The sequence below is a fragment of the Oryx dammah genome, unplaced genomic scaffold (assembly GCF_014754425.2).
Source record: "Oryx dammah isolate SB20612 unplaced genomic scaffold, SCBI_Odam_1.1 HiC_scaffold_28, whole genome shotgun sequence".
Classification (NCBI taxonomy): Eukaryota; Metazoa; Chordata; class Mammalia; order Artiodactyla; family Bovidae; genus Oryx; species Oryx dammah.
In genome coordinates, this window is record NW_024070212.1 from 99,088,007 (window position 1) to 99,113,560 (window position 25,554).

Below are 25,554 nucleotides of genomic sequence, written 5' to 3' on the forward strand. Positions count from 1 at the left end.
GGAGATCCAACCAGTCCATTCTGAAAGAGATCAGCCCTGGGATTTCTTTGGAAGGAATGATGCTAAAGCTGAAACTCCAGTACTTTGGCCACCTCATGCGAAGAGTTGACTCATTGGAAAAGACTCTGATGCTGGGAGGGATTGGGGGCAGGAGGAGAAGGGGACGACCGAGGATGAGATGGCTGGATGGCATCACTGACTTGATGGACGTGAGTTTGAGTAAACTCCGGGAGATGGTGATGGACAGGGAGGCTGGAATTCATGGGGTCGCCAAGAGTTGGACACGATGTCGGATATGACTGAGCAACTGAACTGAACTGAACACTTATATACAATATATATAAATATATGTATATATAAAGTATATATATCCGAATCACTTTGCTGTACATTTAAGACTAATACAATGTTGTAAAGTAGCTATACTTCAATTTTTTAAAGTTTTTAAAAAAGATCACACAAAAGATCAGTTGTTTCTATATATCAGCAATGAACAATCTGAAAAGGAACTTAGAAACAATCTGTTTTGCAATAGCATCCAAAAGAATAAAATACCTAGAAAATATATTTAACCAAGGAAGTAAAAGACTTGTACACTGAAAACTATAAAATATTGTTGAAAGAAATAAAAGACTAGGTAAATGGGAAGACATCTTGCATTCCTGGATTAATAATAAGATGGCAATACAACCCAGATTCAATGCAATTCCTGCCAAAATTCCATCAGCCTTTTTTGCAGAAATGGAAAAGCTGATTCTTAAATTCACATGGAATTGCAAGGGCCCTCAAAAAGCCAAAACAATATTGGAAAAGAACCAAGTTGGAGGACTCACACTTCCCGATTTCAAAACTTATGGTTGTTCCTTTGTGGCCTAACAGTTAGGATTCCAAGCTTTCACTGCCATTGCCGAGGTTCAGTCCCTGGTCAGGGAACTAAGATCCTGCAAGCCACACAGCATGACCCAAAAAAGAAAAAATATAAACTACAGTTACCAACAGTGAAGTGTTGGCATAAAGATAGACATATAGATTAATGCAAGAGCTTCCCAGGTGGCTCAGTGGTAAAGAATCTGCCTACAGTGCAGGAGATGTAGGAGACCCAGGTCCAATCCCTGGGTCAGGAAAAGCCCGTAGAGAAGAGACTAGCACCCCACTCCAGTGTTCTTGCCTGGAAAACCCATGGACGGAGGAGCCTGGTGGGCTATCGTTCATGGAGCTGCAGAGTCAGTCAAAACCGAGCATGCATGCACAAAGACTAATGGAATGGCATTTAAAGTCTCATAAATAAGCGCATTCTCTTTTTTTAGGTTAGTTAATACATTTTTGGCTCTACTGGGTCTTCACTGCTGCTCCGGCTTTCTCTAGATGCAGTAAGCCAGGGGCTATTCTCTGTTTCCACTGTGCAGGCTTCTTACTGTGGTGGCTTCTCGCTGTGGAGCACAAGCTCTAGGAAGTATAGGCTTCAGTAATTGTTTCATGAAGATTCAGTACTTGTGACTTAGTTGCCCCGCAGCATATGGAATCTTCCCGGACCAGGAATCAAAGCCATGTTCCCTGCATTGGCAAGCGGATTCTTAACCACTGGACCACACAGGGAAGTCCTCATTTTCTTTTAAAAACATTTATGTTTATTTTTTCTTCCAGTTTTATTGAGCTGTAATTGAGGTATACCACTATATAGGTTTAAGTTGTTCAGCATAATGATTTGATTTATGTATATTATGAAGTGATTATCACAGTAAGTTTAGTGAACATCCATAATCTCATATAAACATAAATTAGAAAAAAAAATGTTTTCTTATGATGAGAACTCTTAGAATTTACTCTTAACTTTCATGTGTAACATACAGCAGTGTTAATTATATTCATCATGTTGTACATTACATCTCTAGGACACATATATCTCATAACTGGAAGTTTTTACCTTTTGACTGCCTTCATTCAATCCCTTAGTCCCCATGCCATCAATTGATTTTCAAGAAGGTTGTCAAGACAATTCAATAAGGGAAAGAACAGTCTTAAAATCAGTGATGTTAGAAAAACTAGGTATCCACATGCAAAGAATGAATTTTGAAACCCTACCCCACAGTGGCTGCAAAAATTAACTCAAAATGGATCAGTGGCCTAAATATAAGACCACAAAACTCTTACTAGAACACATTAGAGTAAATCTTCACAGCTTTGGATCTGGCCTAGGATTCTCAGATATAACAGTAAAAGTACAAGAAAAACAACAGAAAGTTAAGACTTCATCGAACTTGAAAACTGTTATCCTTCAAAGAATACCATCAAGAACATGAAAAGACAACCCATGGTGTCAGGAAAACTATCTGCAACTTATAAATTTGATAAAGGTCCAGTATCTAGAAGATGTTTTATAAATAGCTCTTACAAGTCAATGATAAAGACAAGCCAACTTAAAAATGGGCAAAGGGCTTGAATACAGACAAGAGAATCGAAAACTGAAGTTTTGCTTACACAAAAACTTGTACACGAGTACTGATAGCACAAATGGTCTATTCATTATGCCCAAAAGTGGAAGCAACCCAAAAGTTCATCAACTGAAGGATAAACAAAAACTGCTATAGCCATTCGATTTGAATATTATTTGACCATAAAGGGAGTGAAGTGATGCATGCTACAACATGATCCTTTAAAACATATGCTAAACGAAGAAGCCAGACACAAAAGACCACATTTGATATTATGATACTGTTTATACCAAATGTCCAGAATAGACAAACCCATAGTGAAAGAAAAATAGATTAGTGGTTGCCTAGGGCTCTAGAGAGAGGTGAGTGGTGGTGTATATGTGGCTGCTCATGGGTAATGGATTTTTTTTTTTAAATTGGGGTTGATGTACAACAGGATTTCATTTGGGGGAGTCATAAAAATGTTCTGGAATTAGGGGTGATGGTTGCCCAGTTAGTGATATATGAGTACACTAAAAAAGCCCGCTAAATTGTACACTTGAAAAGAGTGAATTTTATACTATGTGAATTACATTTCAATAAAGCAGCTATTATTTTTGAAGCCCTAAAAATAAATAAAAATTAAAAAGCCCTGGCATATTTAAGAAATAAAGACCAGTGTTCGCAGCCGCCGCCGCGCCGCCGTCGCTCTCCAACGCTAGGGCCGCCTCTAGATCGCCGACCTCCAGCCGAAGGAGAAGCAGCCTAAGGGTCTCTGGACCACCGCTTGTTCAAAGCCGACTGCCCGCAATCGACGCGGGGTAAAGCACTGAGCAAGCGACTGGCTACAAAAGCCGCTCGCAAGAGTGCGCCCTCTACTGGAGCAGTGAAGAAACCTCATCTTTACATGCCTGGTACGGTGGCACTCTTGGTTTCTCTGTAATCCAGCGAATATTGGCAATTTGATCTCTAGTTCCTCTTCCTTTTCTAAAACCAGCTTGGACATCTGGAAGTTCTTGGTTCGCATAATGCTGAAACCCAGCATGCAAGATTTTAAGCATGACCTTACTAGCATGGGAGGTGAGTGCAATTGTCTGATGGTTAGCACATTCTTTGGTATACCCTTCTTGGGGATTGGGATAAAGATTGAATTTCAGAAAAACATCTCTGTTTCATCAACTACGCTAAAGCCTTTGACTGTGTGGATCATGACAAACTGTGCAAAGCTCTTAGAGAGATGGGAATCTCAGACCACCTTACCTGTCTCCTGAGAAACCTATATGTGGGTCCAGAAGCAACAGTTAGAACCCTGTATGGAACAACTGATTGGTTTAAGATCGAGAAGGGAGAGCACGTACTCATCTATATGCTAAACACATCATGAGAAATACTGGGCTGGATAAATTAAAAGCTGGAATCAAGATAGGTGGGAGAAACATCAATAACTTCAGATATGCGGATGATACCACTCTAATGGCTGAAAGTGAAGAGGAACTAAGGAGCCTCTTGATGAGGGTGAACAGGGGAGTGAAAGAGCCAGCTTAAGACTAAATATGAAAAAAGCTAAGATCATGGCATCCGGCTCCAATTACTGCATGGCAAATAGAAGGAGAAAAGGTAGACGTAGTGACGAATTTCTTCTTCTTGGGCTCCAAAATCACTGCAGATGGTGACTGCAGCCATGAAATCAGAAGACGATAGCTTCTTGGCAGGAAAGCGATAACAAACCTAGACAGTGTGTTGAAAAGCAGAGACGTTACTCTGCCGACAAAGGTCCATATAGTCAAGGCCCCGGTGGCTCAGATGGTAAGACGTCTGCCCGCAATGCGGGAGACCCAGGTTCGATCCCTGGGTTGGGAAGATCTCCTGGAGAAGGAAACGGCAACCCACTCCAGTACTCTTGCCTGGAGAATCCCACGGACCGAGGAGCCTGGTAGGCTAAACCCCATGGGGTCGCAAAGAGTCGGACACGACTGAGCGACTTCACTTTCACTGTCTCCCCAGTGATCAGGTACAGTTCTAAGAACTGGACGATAAAGAAGTCAGAATGCCAAAAAATTGATGCCTTTTAACTGTGGTGCTGGAGAAGACTCCTAAAAGTCCCTTGAACAGCAAGATCAAATAAATCAACTTTAAGGGAGATCAGCCCTGAATATTTACTGGAAGGACGGATGCTACAGCTGAAGCTGCAGTATTTTGGTCATCTGATGCAAACAGATGGCTTATTGGAAAAGTCCCTGGTGCTGGGAAAGATTGAGGGCAGAAGAGGGCGTCAGTATAGGATGGCTGGATGGCATCACTGATGCAATGAGCATGAACTTGGGCAAACTCCGGGAGATGAGGGACAAGGAGGCCTGGCACGCTGCAGTCCATGGGGTCATAGAGTCAGACACGACTGAGCGACTGAATTGAACTGAAATGGTGTTTGTAGCATTTTTATCACACAGTAGATTCCATCCATTCACTATGCTTTTTTTTTTTTTTCACTATGCTTTTTTGAGTTGTCCTACATGGAAAGACATGTTTTTAATGTTGTCTGTCTCCTGTGCTGTTCCTGTAAGTTTCCTATCAAAATACATTAAACTATAAAAAAGGGAAAAAAAGAAAGACCAATGTGGTTGGAGAATCATGAGACACTAGAGAAAAGTTCATTTATTCATTTGATATATACACACTGTATGCTTGTTCAAGATATTGTAGATACAATATTAAAACAAAAATCTTTGTTCTTCTGTTCTTTAAATAGCTAGCACTTATCCCAAACACTATACCAGCATTATTCTTATTCTACAGAGAGCAGGAGGTTAAATAACCCACTTAAGTTTCTACAGTCACAGATCTTGGATCATACCCTATACTATGGCTTCAGAAGCTGGGCTCTTAGTCTCCAAGTCATTCTGCTCAAGTTATGTTCCCACTGGACCAACAGAAAGGAGCTGACCAGGTGCCAGGTGGGGTCTAATGCCATGGGAGGGCATTCAGAATTTATTAAAAGCTTCCTCTGGCTGGTTGAGGAGAACGGGTCTCTGTGAGTCAAGATTTCAAGTAGGGGGCCAGTTAGGGAAGGTGGTCAGGTCTGGGATGGTGGCATTCATTGGATCTTTGCAATTCTGAGGTGGGTATAGGGGGCCTCATTTTACAGATGTGGCAAGCTGGAAGCTTTTAAGGCCTCGAGTTAGTGCCATTTCTGTCAAACTTTTTTTTCAATCACATGTAACTTTTGAGCACTTAAAATGTGACTAGTATATCTGAGAAACTAAATTTCTCATTTCATTAATTTTAATCATGGTAAATGGTTAGTAGTGGTGGTTCATTATTGAACACCACAGGTAAAAATATGGACTACTTCATGAACTTGCCTAGCATCCTTGCACCAGGGCCATGCTAATCTTCCTGTAGTTCAATTCTAGCACACATGTTGCCGAAGTGAGCACTCTGTCAAACTGATTTAGCGGAATTTCTTTTTAAAATGTCATTACAGAATGTTTAATATTCATTTAATGTTTGGCTGTGCTAGGACTTTGTTGCTACTTGTGGGCTTTCTCTTGCTGTGGCGTGTGGGGATGGGCTACTCTAGTGGTGGTGTGTGGGCTTATTGCAGATTTCTCTTGTTGCAGAACATGAGCCCTAGGGCGTGAGTTCAGCTGCTGTGGTGCGTGGGCCCAGCTGCCTCACAGCATGTGGAGTCCCCCCAGACCAGGGGTTGAACCTGTGTCCCCTGCATTTGCAGGCAGACTCCCAAGCACTGGACGACCAGGGAAGTCCAAGGTGAATTTCTGAATCTAGGTCCTCTATTTGGTTATTTGATGGCACCTCACTCATGTGATTTTCTCACCACAAGATAGAGAATGCCCCTACAATGAAGTTCTTGAGGCTGAGAAAGAGGGCTAGAACCTGGCCCATCTGACCCGTCCTCTCTGAGTCTCTGCAGCAGCCCATGTGTCCTATGTCGTGTCTCCGACTGAAGCCTTCCTAAAACATGTATTTGGTTGTGCGGAGCTAGTCTAAAAACCTTTTAGTGGTGCTTTACCATTTACCTGAAGCAAACGGCAACCCACTCCAGTATTCTTGCCTGGAGAATCCCATGGACAGAGGAGCCTGGTGGGCTACAGTCCTGGGGGGTAGCCAAGAGTTGGACACGACCGAGCAATTAAGCACACACCATTTACCTGATTCATGTTTTGTGACGTGGGATCTGGAGTCTTCTGGTTCCCAAACCCTCCATACCCTGTGTTTGGTTCCTCGGTTTATATTGCAAACTTCTCATTTTTCAAGAGCAAATGTGTTAACTTGTCAGATCCTTTCCTGTCTAGCAACGCAAGTGCTTTCACGTCAGTGTTCCCACAGAATTTTTCAACATGTCTTTAGCAGACTGTAAATGACAGAGCACCATTTCCTTTCTGCTTAGAGCTCCTGTGTCCAGGAGAAGGCCTAGGATCTAGTCGGGATTGAACACAGCAGAGGTTGGCATCTTCACCATGTCACTGGAACCACAGGTGTGGATGTGGCCTCCTGGGGAGAGTCAGCATCAGCACTACCCTGCAGTGGTGTCCGAGTCCCAGAAGCTCTTCCCATGCACCACTCAACAGGCTGATTTTTTTCTCTTTATTATTAGACATAATGTATAAACACATAAAACAGAAAATAGCATGGATCCTCACAGGCCTCAAAAACCAGCAGGGAACGAAGAGGCCCCAGGGAACTTTTTTTTTTTAAGTACAAGATATATTAGTGGCCAGACCAAGGGTGTGGAAGGCAGGCCAGAGCCAGCAGAGCTGAACTATAGGCTCCTTCTCTGCCCGCAGAGCCAGGACAGCCCCAGGAAGCTCTCCCCCAGCAGCCAGTCCACATGGGGAGATTGCTGCCTACGGGAAAACTCTACGACGGAGAGCCTTCCCCTCTTGGAGAGAAGGGTAGTGCACAGGATAACTAAAAGCTCCTTCCTTCCATCCTTTTTCCCTTCATGGCTGCAAGTGAGGAAAAGGAAAGCTGTGTCCTATGCACACTGACTGACTCCTCCCAGCTGCCCTGGGCCCCAGTGCGCCCATACTTGGCATTTACCAAAGCCTGTCCCAGCTCAGACCCACCAGGTGCCCAGAGTTTGCTGAGGAGGGAAGGGGAGGGGAAAGGCTGGGTATGACACCAAACAGATCTTTATTTGCAGTCACTGGGGCCGTTTCTTGCTGCTTATTTGTTTGCTGGCCTGCTCTTCTAGCTGCATGGCCAGGCGCAAGGCCTTGATGATATCTGGAAGGCAGGGGTGATGCACTTGAAGTCAGCAGATCTCTCAGAGACCCTGTTCCCTCAGGCAGAGCCACCACCACCCACAGAGGCCCCACCCTCCGGCTGCACCCACCTCGCAGGGCTGAGAAGTGCTTGGCTTGCTGGGCCAGAGCACACTCTGCTTTATTCACAAAGGTCTCCAGGTCGTAGTCTGGCTGCTCAGCCATCTCGGAGAGCTCCAGCCAGCCCGGCCCTTGCTGCAGTGACACAAGACAGACATTGTCAAGTCAATATTGACCAAACCAATTTAGCAAATCATTCCCAGGGCTCTACCATCTGCAATGCAGATGCCTGTTCCTCTAGCCATGGCCCTGACACTGCCTCCTGACCCTGCCCCCATAACTCTCAGCTTGAATCTATCCTTCCCCTGCCTGCCAAAAACTTGTCCCTGTCCCTGATGTCAAATGCATATCTTGATGCCCAAGCCAGAAATCTGGGCAAAAATTCTTTCACCTTGTCCCCTGGTCCTAACAACTGCACCCCTGAAATGGTTCTTAAATCTCATGCCTTCCTGTCAATCCCAAGAACGTGGTCACAGCTAGTCTAGGCACCAATGTCTCTCCTGAACTCTACTAATCTCCTAACTGCTCTTAACTCCTAAGCGTTTCTACTCACGCTCTCCCCAGGTCCTGAAGCCAGGCTCTGTGCTGTGGCCACAGTAAGGTCCCTAAAAGCGTGACCAAGGCACCACTCTGCTTTACTCCCTTCAAAGGCGTTCACTGCCCTCATAACGAAGTCTAGGCCTTTGGTGTGAACCATAATGTCCTTTAGCATCAGGTCCCGGCTGACCCGCCCACAGCCTTGATCTCCCTTTTCACCTGCTCATACCTTTTGCTACAGCCAGAGTGAACCTATCGCTCTTCCTGAAAGTGCCACATCCTTTCAAACATTTGGACCCTGAGCACTTGAGGGAGGGAGGACTCGTGTAGACACCGACCTTGCACGTTCCCTCCTCAGCCCTCTCTGCTCCACACTCGGAGTGCCGCACTGTTAGGATGCCCTTCAGGCCTCTCCCTTACTTGCACTTCTACAGCAGGGATCACGGCAGTGGTAGCATCTATCACCTTCTAAAGGCTGACCACATGCTGGGGAAGGCTGAGTGTTTAACAACATATCACTTAATCCTTAGACGTAACCATCTTGTCTTGACCATTTTGGAGATGAAGAATTTGAGGCCCAGTGAGCCTCAACGACTTTCACGAGGAAACTGGCTCATAAATAGAAGAGTTGGGATTGATCAAGTCTTTCTTTAGGCCTGTTATCCATACTTCATTATTTTGGCCCTTGGTCTTAGCACAGGAGCTGACGGTATATAGAAAGTATTCACCAACATTCATGAGCAAACGAGACCTGGCTATCCTCCAAACCCTCAGTCAGGAGCACAGGAGAGAGAGAGACTAGCTCCAGCCAGGAGGATGGAGGAAAGCCTATGTGTGTCAGGCTGGAGAAGGAGGTGTGGTAATTAGCTGCCCTATAAGAGCAGGTGAATAACTAACTGGGGAATTAAGAAATGCTGATCCAGAAGGCTGCCTCTTGCCACCCTAGCCAGAAGACCCAAGGAGGGGGTGTATGTGTGCATGTAAAGCCCAGGTCACATTCAAGGGCTGACGCGGAGCCCAGGGCCAGCTCTCTACCTGTGTGATCTCCTTGAGCTCTTCCATGGCCCTTTCTTCCAGCTCCCGGATCTGAGTCATGGCTTCATTGAAGCTGGACATCTGGGAAGACAGTTCATCCTCTTCCTTGGAGAACTAAGGGGGCAAAAGGAGACACATAACAGTGTGGCCTGGTCCCCATCTCACCTGGCCATGTTCCCTTCTTGCCTGGCCCACCTCCTCTTACATTGCCTGTACTCAGGGCCCCATTGGAGCTGGCTTCCATCTCTTCTGTTTCCATCTGAACTGGCTGCTCCCCACTGGGTCCACTGTGGGGGCTCAGCTCCTTAACCCTGAGAAAACAAGAAGGTCGCAGCTCCCACAGCAGCCTCTTTGGCAGCACCACTCAGATTTCGAGACTTCAAGGAGATGGAGTAGTGGCTTTGCTTTGACCTAGGATTCTTATTCATACTGGTCCCCACCAGAGCCTGAAGGGGATCAGAAAAAAACCTAGTAGCATCATATATGAACTCCCAAGCCTCAGACTTATCGAGTCACAGAATAGGAGACAATAGGCACTGAGTCCCCAGAGCCCCCTCCCCACTCTCATCACTGCCATTTCCTCCCCAACCCTGCCCCTTCCCATCCCACCTGGCATAGGTACTAGTACCTGTCGGCATATCTTAGTGTATTTAAAGTATATTCACAGGAGCTTATGCCTGGTGAGATCATGGCAATCTGCAAAAGAAGGAATGGGCAGTTAATGGTCAAGGATCCCAGGGTAAGGGTGCTCTTGGAGAGGCTGCCAGGAATTGGGGGGAGAGCTCATTACATACCAACTGTGTGCCAGGCAACTTGCCCCATGGGCCCTGCAAACTAAGGTTCTTTAAAAATTGGTCCCCTGTCTTTGCTAGTCTATCTAATTACTCCTGCTTCTTTACTTCTTTACTGACCCGTTCCTCTCACCAAGGTAACAATGCAAGGCTCTGTGATTCCTGCTGGAAACTAGTTCACCTGGGCTCAGAGATACTGCCTTAGGGAGAGGGGTTTAGAGCTTAGTCAGAAATTCCCACCTTCCTCAGCAGGCAGGAGAGAGGATATTTCTTGGTGAGGAAGGAGGGCAGATCTGAGCTAGAAAGCATTATGGATAAAATAAGGGGACAGAAAGTCACTCAAGGCTGAGGCCCTCTCCAATTTCCTAGGCTGGGAGCCAGTGACCCCTGAGGGAAGTCACAGAGGGACGAGGACTGCCTCTCCTGCTTCCCCAAAGGTCTTCCTCCTGAATCCTGCAGCCCCCTTTTCATTAGGTATGGGAGGAACGACCTCCTCAATCCAAGAGGTGCACAGACACACAGTAAAGGGAGAAGATCCTTTCCTCCCTGCTTGTGTAGGCAAAGAAGAGCCTGCTGCCCGAAAGCAGGGGGTGAAGCCCAGTTAAATTAGAGCCTGGAAACCCAGCTAGCCAAGAATACGGAGCCTCTTGCCCAGGGACAGGACTGCACCACTCCAAAGGACCCAACTCACCATGCAGGTCCTTGAGTTCTCGCCAATAAAGGAGTCCCTCAACACCTGTGTCAGCTTGCTCTCGCGGAATGGGGTGTGGGCCTTGTTCTGTCCCAGGGCCCTGATGCATTCCTGAGGGACAGCAGGGGAAGCTGAGGTCCCCTCCTTCCTTTTAAGATGCCCTCTCCCTCACACCCTTTCCTCCCAGCAGCCCTCCAGGACCACCCGCTCCCCTGTAGCTGGGCCCAGCTACCTTCAGAGCCAGTAGACTCTTGTTGATTTCTGCACCCTCCATGCGGGTCTGCCGGTCAGCACTGGAAGTGTCTGCGCCTCGTTCGTTCCCTGCCAGATCCACCAAAGAGAATTTGCCATGCACTCTCCCTTTGGTTCGAAGAAGAATCTGGAAGCAGGCATGGGAGCGGGAAGAGTTGGAGTTGGCAAATGTCTGCCCAGAGGTCCTGTGGCAAAGGAGGACAAAGAAGGGCTATGAGCTCCTTGGGTGGGGGGAGGGCGGTCACCAGCTACCATGGCACCTGAGGCCTCAATGCAGTCAGTTCTCCAGGAGGAAAACTGTTCTGCGTCATCCTGTCTCACTTCTATCCTTCCTTCCCTGGGCAGCAGCCCTCCCTCCAGCCACTCTGGGCATGGCTTACCCTGGCAGCCAAAGTACTGAATTCTGTGTCAGGGCCTTGGCCAGACCCTGGGCCATAGCCGTGGGGAAGCATGAGTTACCTCTGCTGCAGGGCACACAGGGAAGGAGGGGCTGTCATGAACCACATGCTAAACTCAAGGGCCCTGGGGAGATAGCCCCTCCCTGGTCCTCTATGTACTGCTCAGCACCCACTGCACTGCGCCAAGGGCCCTGAGAGAAGAGCACTTTCCTCCCTCTATACAGGAGCTCTGGTCCCATCACTTCTAGCTAGAACATACCCAGAGCTTCTGTCCCCTACCACAGAGAGAGGGAACAGCAAGGAGAAACTCAGGGAAGTCGGGAAGCATGCCCCTGGATAAGAGTCTGGTAATAAAGCCTGCCTTGGTCAGATTCAAGATGATTTGACTCGCCCCTGACGAGTCTTACCCTGGGTCATCGGCCCCATTGCGACCACTTAAGGCAGAGGCCTTCAGAGCCCTCACCAAGCTGGGGGAAGTGGTGCTCTGTGGAAACAGCAAAGGGCTCAGTGCTCATCTATCACTTGACTCGGCATTAGAAGGTGGTCCCTTCCTCCGGCCAAACTCTGACCTGCAGGCACTGCCTATGTCGATCATCTTGATGACGTCATCAGCACAGCTCACCAGGCGCTCCTGCAGCCCCACCACCTGCACCTGCTGCTTGCCGTCCTCCAGCACGCGCAGCTTGGCCTTCTTATTGAGCAGGTCGAACAGCTGTGCCGGGCAGGGGAACAAGGCCAAGGCTGTCAGGCGCCAGGCACCCACCGATCCCTCCCCGCTTCAGAGACTGTCGCAGCTTAGACAATGGCTGGGAACAGGAAAGGCGGGAGAGGCTACACTGGGCGATGTCAGATGAGCAGCGAGCAGTTCACCTGGGAGCTGAACTGGGCCACCTGGGTTTGATGTGACCCTGCTTCTTTACTAGCTGTGTGACCTGGGAAGGCACTTAGCCACCCAGCCTCATTTCTCACCTGTGCAATAGCGATAATAACGGTGATACTTCCTAGTAGGGTTGTGGTGATGAGCTGAGACAAGTTAAGTGCTTAGAATAGTGCTCAGTACCTAGTAACATGTTAATAAGCCACATTAGCTATTATCTAGACCCCACTCGGGGAAGGTGACTCTCCAAAAGCGTAGAGAGATACATAGAAATATATAGAGAGTACGAGTATGAGAATGAATGTGTGCGATCAGAAGAAGGGAAATTTAAGAGGGAGGTGCATGGAGGGAGCACAGGGCACACACAAGTAAACCTCCCTTCTGGGAGGAAGCCCTGAGGCGTGTTCCTGCTTACTTGTTGAGCGTGCCTCCCATCCCACCATCGGGTGAAAACCTCCCACACATTTGGGCAAGTGGCCCAAAGGTGTGACAACACACAGGGTGTTTGTCTTCTACAATTTCTAGCCAACCTCAAGATTTTAGAAACTTCAGGGGCCCCAGCAGCATAAACAGAAGGCTCCCTGCCAGCTACCTTCCCATTATAGATTTCGAAGAATGTCACATAGACTTCCAGGTCCAGCTTCCGGTATCGGGGCTGATTCTTCAGGAGGAAGACGTCCCGGGCTGTGGGGAGAACCTGGATTAAGTAAGCAACCTGCCCTTCTGTGCCCAACCCTGCTGCGGCAGAACATACTACTTACAGGCCATCGCATAGATCCCTTTGGATGCATTCTGGGCTTTTCCATAGAGGTCTCCACCCATCGTCTGCAAAGGGAAAGGACAGGAGATTGTGCTAAAGGGCCCTTGGCCTAGGCCAGAGCATTACTGGCTCCACCATCACCGTGGGCCATACTACAGCCAAGAGGGGATCTGGACCTGCTAAGGCCCTTCCTTGCCCCTGACACAGCAAGAGCATCTGGAGGTGGGTCATCTGCACCAAGGGGACCTTCTGCAAGAAACTCATTGTCCTCCTTTTCAGAGACCCAGAGGTGCACTAAGGGCAGGATCACTCTCTGCCAGGCTTGAATACTCACATGAGTCTTGCCACTTCCTGTCTGGCCGTACGCAAAACAGGTTGCCTTTCCACCTTCAAAGATTGTTTGTACCAGTGGCCTTGCTGTGAACCTAAGAGAAAGGATGGGGAAGCATGCATATCTCTGCTTAAATGTGCTTCCTAGAACGTGGTTCTGCTACCCTTCCAAAGCAGGATTCCTGGGGGCTTCCTTCCAAGCAAAGTGGTCCTACCTGACCCCACCCCCACTTACAAATCTGAAATTCTCCTAACCACCTGGGAAGGGCTCGGCCAACTGGCAGGCTGGTCCGTACTCTAACTGAGCCACCAGCACCTCCTCTACCCTGGAGACACAGAGGGAAGCTTGAGCTTAGCAGCCGACTTCCAGCATATGATACACTACTAAGAGCAAAGAAGCTCTTTACAGTAAAAGCCTAAAATATTTTAGGCTTTGTGGGCCACATAGGTCTCTTCCATATATATACATACATAAGTATACATATATACATTTTTAAAATTTATTTATTTGGCTGCACTGGGTCTTAGTTGTGGCAAGAGGAATCTTTAGCTGCAGCATAGTGTGGCATGTGGGATCTAGTTCCCTGACCAGGGATAGAACCTGGGCCCCCTGCATTGTGAGCTCAGATCTTAGAAACTGGACCACCAGGGAAGTCCGAAATACACACATATATATATTTAATGATTCTTTGAAAACACAAAATCCACTCTTAATTTGAGAGCCATATAAAAAGGGGTTGCAAGCCAATTTTCACCCATGAGCTACAGTTTATCAACCTCTAGTGCAGAGCAGTCCTGTCCAATAGAACTTTCTGAGGATGGATACTGGAAATGATCTCTATCTGTACTGTCCAACAGTAGCCACTGTCACACGTCTACTGAGCACTTGAAATGTGGCTCGTGTAACGGAAAAACTGAGTTTTTTGACCGCACTGTACAGTACGTGGGAATCTTAGCTCTCCAACCAGGGATTAGACCCATGCCCCTGCAGAGGAGGTGCAGACCTTTAGCCACTGGACCACCAGAGAAGCCCCTGAAGAACTGAACTTTTAGTTTTATTTAACTTTTATTTAAACAGTCACATGAAGTTAGGGGGAGCTGTACTGGACCAAGCAGCTCCAGAGTTTGCTGAGTCTGCTAAGCCCAGTGCGTAATGGGGGCTGTACAGGACACAGACACAGGAGGAACCCCTGAGGCCTGCCCAGCCCAGCCTCAAAGAGGGCAGTGGGAATATTTCACTTCTGTCTACTCAAGCATGGGCCACTAAAGCTGAAACATAGGATGTGACAGCCCCAACAGGACCTTCCTTGTGCTAGAAGCCAGAGCCAGCTCTGCATCATGGTCCATCCAAAGAAGACACAAGAGGAAGCCAGGAAGGGATTCAGAGTCAGCATGCCTGAGAGTGCACGTGTTACCTCAATGTCCCACACTGGAAAAAGGAAAGTGTCAGGAGGAAGGGGGGAAACAGAGGCAAGGGACTAACCTGTAGACGACTTCATTTGAAGTTGTTTCATCAAACGCGAAGTCAAAGCAGAATGCTTGGTTCTCCAGATACTTTGTTAAGTCCACTTTTAACTTGGGCTCATGGACCAAGAGGACACACTTGCTAGGAACGGAAATCACATCAATTTCTTTCTTGGCCAACTCTGCAGAAGGACAGTATTTCAGGGGATGCTCCCTGGACACGGGGGACTCTCAGTCTGAAGCCTCATTCTGACTGAACTTACCTTGAGGCTAAGGTAAGGTGGGACTTACCTTGTTTATTCAGTGGGCGTTTCCTAACACAGACACATATCCTGTGCTCTTCAATCTTCAGGAGGAGGAGAGAAGACAACCGTCAGCAAAAGGTCAGTGTAATATTGAAAGAAAGCTTGTCCAGAACCCCTCCCTTACTAATCATATGTCTGGCCCAGTCAGGGGCTGAGACCTAACACTGGGATCCACTGTGCTCACAGTTACTCTAGAGCACAAGAAAGCTCTGAATTTTCTCCTCAGTTTTCTCACTCTGCTGCCTATAGGAGGTCTCAGCACACTTTCATGATTAGTGGGAAGAATTTAGCCAGTCTACTGAAGCAGGGAGGACAGGAACTGGAAGGGAGTCCATAAAGGTCAGAGCCCCCTATCTAGCCCTTGCTAGCTCCAGCCCACCAAAGGGCATTTAAAAATCCCTTGAGGGTGGGTGACGATTCCTGTATGCTCTCATTCCTTTAAGAGATGTTTCTGTCTCTCAGTTATACGCCTACTCAGGAAAATAATCTTTTTATATATATTAAAAAATGAATCACTTTGCTATATACCTGCACGATATTGAAATCAACTATGTTTTTTAAAAATTGTACGCCTACTCAGGAAGGAGAGATAGAAGCCCTTTGGGATTACTTACTGGATCAGCCGCAGTAAGCGGATGACATTCCAAAGTAGCTCGAAATTCTTTAATCATGCGGGCAAATTCCCAGTTTGGAAAGCTGTTGTCATACTCCTGTTTGGGGTCAGATTGAAGAAGGACTGACTGCCAAGGTGTAGGTGCTCACAGGCCTCAGTGCTGAGCAGTGGCAACAACAGCCCTCCCTGTGTACACAGCCCCTTCAGGGCTGACAAAACCCTCACACAATCTCATTGCCCTTGACTCTGGCTCTGGGCAGAGAATCCAGGCACAAGTTTTGGGAACAAGATTGGCAGGGGGGCCTAGGCATGCAGCAACCACTCTAGGAAGCGGGGCAAGAGCCACTGCCCCATGTCTTAGGAGACCAGCAGTCTGGGATTCTCCAGTGCCATTAACCCAACCAAAGGGAAATAATCCAAACTTTAACTCCACTGTGGCACCCCACATACGCGCAACTAGGCGGTCCCGGGAAGCAGGCAACTGCCATTGCACTGTGTGATAGGCATGCCCCCTAGATAAACAGTAGGAGATATTCATCATCTGAAGGTCTTCAGAAAAATATCTGAATGATTTGTTCTCTGAATCCTGATGAGAAACTGGTTAAAATTCTTGGTTATCAGAACTAGAGCCTCAGAAATGCTGGGGCTGAACCCGTTATCTATCTCTGTTGCCGACAAGGTTGCACTTAAGAATGTCTGTCCAAAAACCCTTGCCCTTGCTTCCCAAGAAAGGTACCTGAGCTCGCTTTATTCTCATTTCAGAGTTTTGGGCTCTCTTCTCTTCTCGCTTGTTCTTCATTTTTTCCATTTCCTTCACAATACATGATTTCCTCCGAACTAGTGGAAGAAAAAAAAAAAGAAGTCCTCTCTTTCACCTGTCTCTTTTACCAGCCTGCTCTTCTCTGGCCGTTGTGTGGAGTCCTGGGCCTTTCTCATGGCTAGACCTTCTCTAGACCTTTGCTCTTACATCACCACATGCAAAGAGAGGAAGCACCAGCTATGACTCTTGGGATGGCCTAGCTGACCAGCAACTTGCTAATATGAGCACTCCAGGTCTAACCCAAGCTCTCTCTATGCCTCTGGGGCCTTTTTCTCAACAATGAGTAGAGATGAGATTGTCCCTTTTGGTGGTCACTCTGGGCTGTTGTTCAGGTGTTGACCAAGACTTTAGCTGTAACAACACCTCAGTTACATCAGAGAGCTTCTGCCAGCTGGCAGTGAGTGACAGGGTCACCAGTTGTGAAAGATCGATTCTGTGGCCACAGGGCAACATGTCCCCATGTGACAGACATGGTTTGAACTCAGGTACCAAGCAAGCCAGGTTTGGGACAGGCTGTAATTCCTATCCTGCACTAGAAGCAGGGTACCAGATAGCTCAGTGTGTCTACCTGACTTCACAGGGTTTGCAGAAGAGCTGTCCCGGATGGAGTGGACTTGCTCTTCCACCTCCTTGCTGACCATCGTCAATGGTATTTCACCCACTGCAGGGCAGGAGGGCCTAGAGGGGCCAGCTGTGGGGGAACAAGAGTCATTGGAGAAGCAGGTAGGCATACGGCAACTGTGTTCATCTGAGCCCTAGAGGGTCACAGGCCAGGAGGATGGCTACTGACTGCCAGCTCATCAAGGGCTCAGGTTCTACTATATAAGCAGAGCTCAGGCTTTTCCCTTCATCTCGATCCACAGCTTGAACCCAGTAAGCCCCGCCACAGGGGTTGGCTCCTGGTGTCAAGAAATTTTAAAGGTTATATGAGTTACTCAGTATGAGCTTCACTATGAAGGGAAAAACCTTTAAAGGTCTGACCTCTTTAGGCTTGACCAAGTAAGGGTTCTTAGGCCAGGCCAGGCCTTTCAGCTCATTTGGGAAACACTTCTGACTTCAGAACCCTAGTGGTAACAGGAGGAAGGACTGAAAACTAGGCATAATGGGAACCTGGTCCAACCTAGAGAGGTACAGCCAGAGAGGCACAACCCACAGCAACCTCCCGTAGCTGGCCACGACCCTTTTGTTGACCTTAATCACTTAATTTACTAGTAACCAGTACAAACTGACAATTAAAAATGTTTTTAAACTCCCATTTATATAAAGTCCAAATGAAGAGAAAGTTAATTTACGTGATCCAAAGTCAGGACATAGATACCCTTGGGGCTTAGGAATTGGGAGGGGGCCTGAAGGGGACTTTTGGAGTGCTGGTAATGCTCTTTGATCTAGATGTCAGTTATGTGAGTGTGTTTACTTTGTGAACTATATAGTCAATGATAGGTTTACTTTCCTGTATATATAAATATTATGTTTAAAGTTTAAAAAGTAAAGTGAGATGATTTTCAGATAAGGGAGCAGTGGTGCAGGAGCAGAACGGTATGAAAACCAGGGAGTATAGGAATCCTAGGATATTCCAAAACAAGCTCAGGGCAATGTGTGAAGAGCTGCTCTAAGGCCTCAAACAGAGAGAATAGATTCATTACTCACTGGAAACTGAAAACTGTTTGCGGGAATTTGCGGATGCAGGCAGCTCCACCTCCATATCATTCTCCTGAGTGATTCGAACCTCTGAGACAGTGGACATGCGAGTGGAGCGGCCTCGGAGACCTGAAGGACCAAGGGCCACGGCCAGTCAGTGCATTGTGATCAGGAGAGCAAAACAGATAGAGGGACGGCCGAGGGTAACCATTCACGATTCTATACAGGGTGAGATGGGTCCCGATACCTGGAAAGCAGCCCAACAACTTCCCATTCCTTCCATCCAAGGAAAGAAAGGCCAAGTACCAGTGACCCCAAAACTAATTTGTTACATTCTGCAGTCTGAGAGCTCCTGAAGGCTCCCACAAGAGCATCTGTCTGGAGTAAATGGAAGGACCTACAGACAATCTGAGATCATTTCTGGAGACACAGACCTAATCCCAGAAAAAAAAAGCATTTTAATCTTAGCAGCAGCACCTACCATTCTACAATCTTCCCAAACATCCAGAGGTAAATACCAGTATCCCCAACTGATAAAAGGGGACATTAAGGCATAGAGAAATTAAGCAATTTTCCCAGTGTCAATTAGTAAGTGTCAGAGTCAGGATGTGAACCCAAGACTGCCAGATTTCATGATCAGGGCTTTTTCCACTGCTCCAAGATGCTTTACAGAGCCAGACCTGGGCCACATCATCAGAAGCCATGGGACCAGCAACTGATTTTTCTGGAATCTTAAAAGAATGCTTAACTGACAGAAACAATTTAACTGAGTTTATACAATTAAGTTGTTTAAACAAGTTTAATTCCTGTCAATTGCTACTCATCTATATTGCTTCCCTCCAATTTGGAAATAAAACACTAGTGTCATATAAACAAATATCAATCTATATGGAATTTGAGTTTCCTAAGTTTAGGCTGATATGATGGCTCTATATAATCAATCTATGTTTTTCATAAAGAGCATGAGTTATTATAATATTCCTATTTCTCAAAAGATCTGTGATCTTGTGTTTCACTTCTACTGTTCAATATCATTCATTCAATAATGAATCATTATTTTTTTTCCATTAAAAGGAGCGGTAGGGGTCCAGTGGTTAGGACTCCGTGCTCTCACTGCCGAGGGCCCAGGTTCAATCCCTGGTTAGGGAACTAAGATCCCATGAGCCAGGTGGCATAGTCAAAAAAAAAGAAAAAAGGAAGAGTGGCAATATCCTTTTGGGACATGCATGTGGAGAGAGACTACTGCCACCCATATTTCTCCTAGAGGCCACTGAAGTGGTACAGCCAGCAAGAGAGGGCCAGCATTACACCACTCCTGCCTAGCTCAAGCTCAAAACCACCCCACCTTTCACCTTGGGCCCCTGGGAAACCTGAAGCTCCAGTCTCTGAGCCCAGGATGGCTGGATTATGGACAGTGATAACCCCTTGACCGGGACAGGTTGTGCAGGCTGTGAAGTATAGCTGGCTCTGGGTTATAAACTGGATTATTTGGGCAGCTTGTGCATATAGGCACCCATCACAGCCTACCATAGTTAAAGCAGGTTTATGCTGATTCCTGCAGAGAAAGCCTAACTTTCTCTTGGAGTTCAAAGCACTACCATTATTTGTCCAATCCCACCCTATCCCCAGATCACCACAGCACTACTAACTCTACCTCTAAATGGTCCTGACCTAGCTTTTCTGACAGCCCACTCACCACCTCACTCCAAGGAATGTTATTTCCCCAGGGAGAGAAAACAAGCCCACCACGGTTGATTACTGCTCTGGATTCCACAGGAAAGGCTTCCAGGCCAGTTAGCAAATTTCCCAAATGCACCAGATCCAAACAGACTGGTCTAAGTTAAGAGCTGTAGGTTGAATTCTCTTTTTGTTTTTTTAACTGCTTCAGAGGTAGGATTGACATAAAAACAGCTGGAGGTATTTTTATGTGTACAACTTGATGGATTTAGAGGTAAGTATACACCCATAAAACCATCATCATAATCAATGCTATAAATCTACTCATCACCTCCAAAAGTCTCCCCCTGTACCCTTCATTTTATATTTTGTTTTCTCCTTTTGTAGTAAATCACTCAACATAAGATCTACCCTCATAGTAAATTTCTAAGTATACAATACACTCATTGATCATGGGTCCTATGATATACATTACATCTCCAGAACTTCTTTATCTTGCCTAACTGAAACTTTGTACCCTTTGACCAACACCTCTCCATTTCTTCCTCCCTGAAGGTTGAATTCTTCTTCACTAAGAAAGAGGCATGGAACACAGGGCAGGATTCAGCCTACACAGTAGCGGTCTTCTAAACTGGAACCATGAGTCTTCTCACAGTTTCCTGAGCCCCAAGAGCATCATTTCTGGCACAAACCCCATGACAGTGAGCCAGTAGAAATCCATTTACCTTCCTTTGGAGCAGGAATTCTGGAGCTGACTGATCTGCGCTTTTGTTTCTGAAAAACAAAACAAACCAGCACAATATATGGGTCTTATCAATTCTCAGGGGCCTATCCTGGGCCCATGTGCTGTAGTGAAGTACTAAGTAGGCCCAGGAAACAAACCAGCAAAGACCCAAACAAGCCAAGTGCATCCTCTGTGCACTGGCTGAAGTCAGATGACTGGCAACTACCTGAACCGTTACATTCTCCTGTAGGGGAAGATTGTCCTTCGGGTGTAAGGGAAGAAGCTGTAAGAGTTCTGGGTTTATTGCAGCCACATCATCAAAATCTACCTGCAAGGAGAAAGTAAAAGTTTCTGTGAACAACATAGCTTGTTCAATTCAATTGCACTTCTGCAATCAAGGATACCCCTAAATTCATATTATATAAACTTTAAGTTCCGCCAAGTACTAACAGCTATAAACAAATATTTATTCCCTGATTGTGTTTTACCATCTAGATGGATATTGGTTTCTGATTTCCAAGCCAATGGTAGACGTTAGTGATGAGAATGAGGTGAAGAGGAAGGCCAGGCCAACAGTTAGATAGTCCACAGTAGATCTTGGCCACTTGGCTCCCTACCGCTCTGTGGGGCAGTGGGGTCCTGCTGGGCACAGCTCCCTGAACACCTCTTGCTGCCTGCCACCAAGGGGGAAACAATTCTAACTGTCCCACTGATAGTCAAATGGAGGGCCCTTCAGGATCTTATGGGAGGGGACAAGTTCCCAAGAGCTGTTACCTAGTCCTAAATCTACCTACATTTTCTACTGGGCCCAGAAACTTCTTCCCCAGTCACAGCATCCTACTCATGCCTTCTCTACTTCCTGTGCATACCTGCAATGAGGTCACAATTCCAGGTTTACATCACCAGAGTCCTCAAACCCTCTAGGGACAACTCAGGCTTCATCAGCATATTGCACAGCAGATTCAAACGCACCGAAATAGTACCAACTTGATTATTTGTGTTTCACATTTGTGATAAAATGTGAAAGAGCTGCAGCATGTACTCCCAGGTGAGAACATCACTTCCTACATATGCAATTTTTATGTATCAACAGCTTCTTCAAACACCTATTAGGCATGAGTAAGGCAGTAGGGGGAAGGTACTCAAAAGTGAACTAAGACATGTATTGGACTTCCCTAGCAGTCCTATGGTTGGATGGCTGGGAAGATTTCACATCCTGGGGGGCAACTGAGCCCGTGTGCTACAGCTACTGAGTTTAAGCTCTAGAGTCGTTAAGTACTGAGCCCATGCTCTGCATCAAGAGAAGCCACTGCAATGAGAAGCCACTCACTGCAACTAGAGTTGCCCCAACTCGTTTCAACTAGTGAAAGCCCACATGCAGCAATGAAGACCCAGTGCAACCAAAAAATTAAAAAGACATGTATTGCCCTTGCCTTCAGTGAGCTCATATTCTAGTCAGGGAGAGGAGCCATCACATAAAGGGCTGGAAACCCAAGCAGCATGGGATAGACAAGGAGGACAGAACGATCAAGTGCAAAAGCTGGTAAGTACTTCGGTAGTCACACTTCTACTCATCCTTCTTGGACAGCTACAAACCCTTACCACTACCCCTCTACCCCGATTCCAATCCCGAAACTACAGAGAGCATAAACAATGCAGGAGACCAGAGTTCTGACATTAACTGATTCTCACATTAACGATTCAGGCAGGGATAAGAGTGTGGAGGCAGCGAGGCACTGGGCAGGACCACAGAGTGGGGAACTGCCCCATTTGTCCCTGGCACAGGATACTTTGGGAGGAGTGTATGGTAAAAAAGGACAAAAATTGATTGGGATCAGATCTTGAAAAGGCTTTGAATGCCTCACTAAGAAGGCTGAACGAATATTCCACAGGCAACATTTGAGCTGGAGTTAAGATGCAATAAGAATTGTATTTCTAAACAAACAACAAAAACAAGTCACAAGGAACTGCTAATAGATAGTTGAAAGGGATTCTAGGAACCTCTTGATTCAAGGACAGATAATATAAAGAATTCAGTTCTTCTATTTCTCAAATATACCACCTAAATAAACATGTACCTACTATAAAGCACTATGCTAAGCAAGCACTCTACCTGTGTTATCTCATTAAGCTTCACGGAAGCAGGTCTAGGTTTGTCTTATTCACCTCTGTACCCCCAATACCAAACACACTGGCTGGCATTTTGGAACCAGTACAAAAGGATTTGTTGAATAAGTCCTCAAACAACCCTATGAGTAGATATTATTATCATCCTCATTTCATAAATGAGGAAGCTGAATTTCTTATAGGAGCAGAAATGTGCTTGAGAACACTTTAAGTAGTGGCAGGGCCAGACTCTAGAATCCAGGTTTTCGTACTCAGCCTGGTGACCTCTTCACTACACCACATGCCTCTAAAACATAAATGTCTTAGGCATATCCCTCCTTCTTCTCAAAATCCTTCCAAGGCTCCCACTGTCTGCAGAATAAGATCTTAAACATCCTAGTGCCAGAGACAAAGGCCTTCTAGTCTCCTTTTCCAGTCTTTTTGCTGCTGCCAAGTATAATAAGCCTTCCTCTGTGCCTGGAGCCAGTTTCTTTACCAGTCCCCATGAGGGCCACCTCACTGTGTCTTTGGCCCCACCCCCACAAGCTCATCTTCAGTGAGTTTCCATCTCTGAGCTGCTCTAGCATTATTCCATCTATAGTTGCCTTCTATTATTGGGTGTTTCAGAAACATACTTTTGTCTCCCCAAAGAGATTATCAATTTTACTCTCCAAATCAGTATCATAGGTAGTGTGCACTCAGAAGCTAGCTTGGGTAAGGTTTTAGAATTCTGTGTGGTTTGCTTTCTACAAACACACCAGAAACTGTTGATTGCTTCAATTTAGAACAAGGCTGCCTTAAAGAGTCCCAAAGCATTCAAAGAGGACCATATTTAAGATTGGGGAGGACAAGTCGGGATCGAAAACAAGGCTGACACAAGTTCCATTTCCACACATGTCTTTTTAACTGTGGTAGAGGCACACTCATAGAACCCACCTCTTTGCCCTTGGTATCTCCTCCTTCTTTCCATTCCACTGAAACGCAGGATTTCTCCAAGTTCACAGTGCTTATACTGGCACTGTGAATTATGCCTAAAGTATGAAAAGGCCAGAGTTAACCTATCTTTTTCACTTTTAGGATCCCAGAGGCTCAAATGTCAAGTTGACCTGAGGGAAGGGACAGTTGACTTTCTAACCCCAGCAGACAAACCTCTTGGCACCCCACCCTTGGAATATCCCTCAGTGACCTAGGCAGGAACAGTTCTTAAAACTGAGCTGCAGAGGATAAGGGTTCACCCCGACTCAAAAGAGAGCCTACAGCGTGGTGAAGGTATGTTTGGGCAGGAGAGTGTCTCTAGTGCTTAGGTGAGCCATTCTTCAACACAGCACTGAGGGTCTAGCGCCCTCAGGTTTCCCTATCTCCTGACCTTTATGTCTGACCATTCTAATGATACTGGTATCATCAGACTTGCCATAGTTGGGATACCTGCTGGATTGAAAAGGAGAGGGCAGAATTGCAAGCTCCTGAATGAAGAGCAGGGATCTCATCATTTGTCTCATTACCCTGAATCCAGTGTCTGACATATTGTAAGTGCTCAGTGTTAATGGGAGAGTAGAGGGGTCAGAGAGCCGAGGTCCCTGCAAGAGCAGGGCAGTTTCAGGGGAGAACTTTGGAGGGGAAGGGAATCCTGACTCCCCGGAAAGGTCCAGTGACACGGGGGCTCCGCCCACTCCTGGAGGACGGAAAGGGGACGCATGGCCAGTGCAGAGGCCCCTGGGCGTTGGTAGGGAAGACTGACAGCCAGTGAGGAGACCTAGACCAGGGGTGTGGGGGGATCCCTAATAGTGATTCAGGGCCTGCCATTTGGGGAGGAGCGGTAATTTCAGTCGTCTCAGCCCACGGGTCCCTTTGGTCTCAGGACCCCGCCCCTCACCATTACTGCGCTGGATCTTGATGGTGAGACCAGGAAACAGGCGAGCCTGAAGTGACGAGTCCATGGGCAGGAAGGAGCTCCAGTGAGGAACACGCGAAAGGCCAGAAAACCAACTCTGGTAATCCTAACGCCGCGTAAACCGCCGAAGTTTAAATCCCGCGCGCCAGCGTCCCGAAACGTCATCACGCTGTCGCCGGTTTCCCTTCCGCCAATCAGCGGCGTTCTGCGGAGCCTTTTGGGATACGTAGTCTCCGGGACGCCTTCCGGGGTCTGGAACCGCCCACTCGTCTGGCCAGACCGCTGAACGCAGGGCCTGTTGGGAGCTTTGGGAACCCGCGCTCTGGGAGGTCTCTTTTCCCCTGAGTTCAACCAGCGGCATCGCCGCTGGGGTCCTTTAAACTCAGAAACCTCTGGGTAATGTGAGAGAGGGAGGGTTCTGGGGTCCTACAGTCATGGGTTCGAACCTCAGCTTCATTAGTTGCCTACTCAGTGACCTCATACAAGTTAAACTTGCCTTTTTCGCGCGATTCTCCCTTGTGATATTATTGCTAAGTTCTAATAATGGGGGACTACGTTTGGAGTGCCTGGAAGACCTCGTTCACTAGGTTTTATCGAGTGTCTTATCACGTGCTAAGCGCTGGAAATAGTAATTGTGAACAGGACCCATAGTTCTTGCCCTCCACCTAACATTTCTAACGCGAACAGGGAACAAAAAGAAGTAAATTACAAGTAAGTAACGAAGTGTGGTAAGTGCTCTGAGGGAAACAGAACTGGAATACAGAAAAATGGAGGAACCTACGTTAGGTAAAATGGCCAGGGGAGAAATCTTTGAAGTTATAACCTGAGTCCAGAGAATAAGAAGGAATGTCAAAATCAACGGTCCTGAAGAAAGAAGCCAGCGTGGCTG

The 25,554-nt window shown here is 46.8% G+C and overlaps 1 protein-coding gene and 1 non-coding gene across 3 annotated transcripts; both read right to left on the reverse strand.

Moving 5' to 3' along the window:
- Positions 1 to 5,742: 5,742 nt before the first annotated feature.
- On the reverse strand, positions 5,743 to 5,845 carry LOC120857108. The gene has a single exon (XR_005719586.1). It is a non-coding gene; the product is annotated as a U6 spliceosomal RNA (small nuclear RNA).
- A 1,160-nt stretch (positions 5,846 to 7,005) lies between these two features.
- KIF2C (kinesin family member 2C) lies at positions 7,006 to 24,857 on the reverse strand. Of its 2 annotated transcripts, XM_040231289.1 has the most exons (21): positions 24,648 to 24,857; positions 23,711 to 23,805; positions 20,895 to 20,996; positions 20,670 to 20,718; positions 18,277 to 18,396; positions 17,198 to 17,320; positions 16,546 to 16,646; positions 15,811 to 15,906; positions 15,183 to 15,237; positions 14,911 to 15,073; positions 13,432 to 13,522; positions 13,099 to 13,162; positions 12,930 to 13,021; positions 12,030 to 12,172; positions 11,043 to 11,247; positions 10,811 to 10,921; positions 9,957 to 10,024; positions 9,534 to 9,639; positions 9,329 to 9,442; positions 7,768 to 7,891; positions 7,006 to 7,658 (listed from the first exon to the last, which is right to left on the reverse strand). In XM_040231289.1, exons 1-21 carry the CDS (start codon positions 24,709 to 24,711, stop codon positions 7,576 to 7,578), a joined length of 2,169 nt encoding a protein of 722 aa, XP_040087223.1. In that variant the 5' UTR covers positions 24,712 to 24,857; the 3' UTR covers positions 7,006 to 7,575. The 2 variants fall into 2 exon arrangements, with proteins under 2 accessions (XP_040087223.1, XP_040087224.1); XM_040231290.1 differs by lacking the exon at positions 17,198 to 17,320 and having other exon boundaries at positions 7,126 to 7,658.
- Positions 24,858 to 25,554: the final 697 nt, after the last annotated feature.

What these genes read in the sequence shown, in the direction of transcription:
- KIF2C (XM_040231289.1), bottom strand. Translation starts at nt 24,711, where the DNA reads ATGGACTCGTCACTTCAGGCTCGCCTGTTTCCTGGTCTCACCATCAAG. An exon ending in CAAACAGTTTTCAGTTTCCA is followed by an intron (nt 17,321 to 18,276) that starts GTGAGTAATGAA and finishes GTTCCCCCACAG; the next exon opens with CTGGCCCCTCTAGGCCCTCC. An exon ending in TGCAAACCCTGTGAAGTCAG is followed by an intron (nt 16,647 to 17,197) that starts GTAGACACACTG and finishes TTCTTCCACTAG; the next exon opens with TTCGGAGGAAATCATGTATT.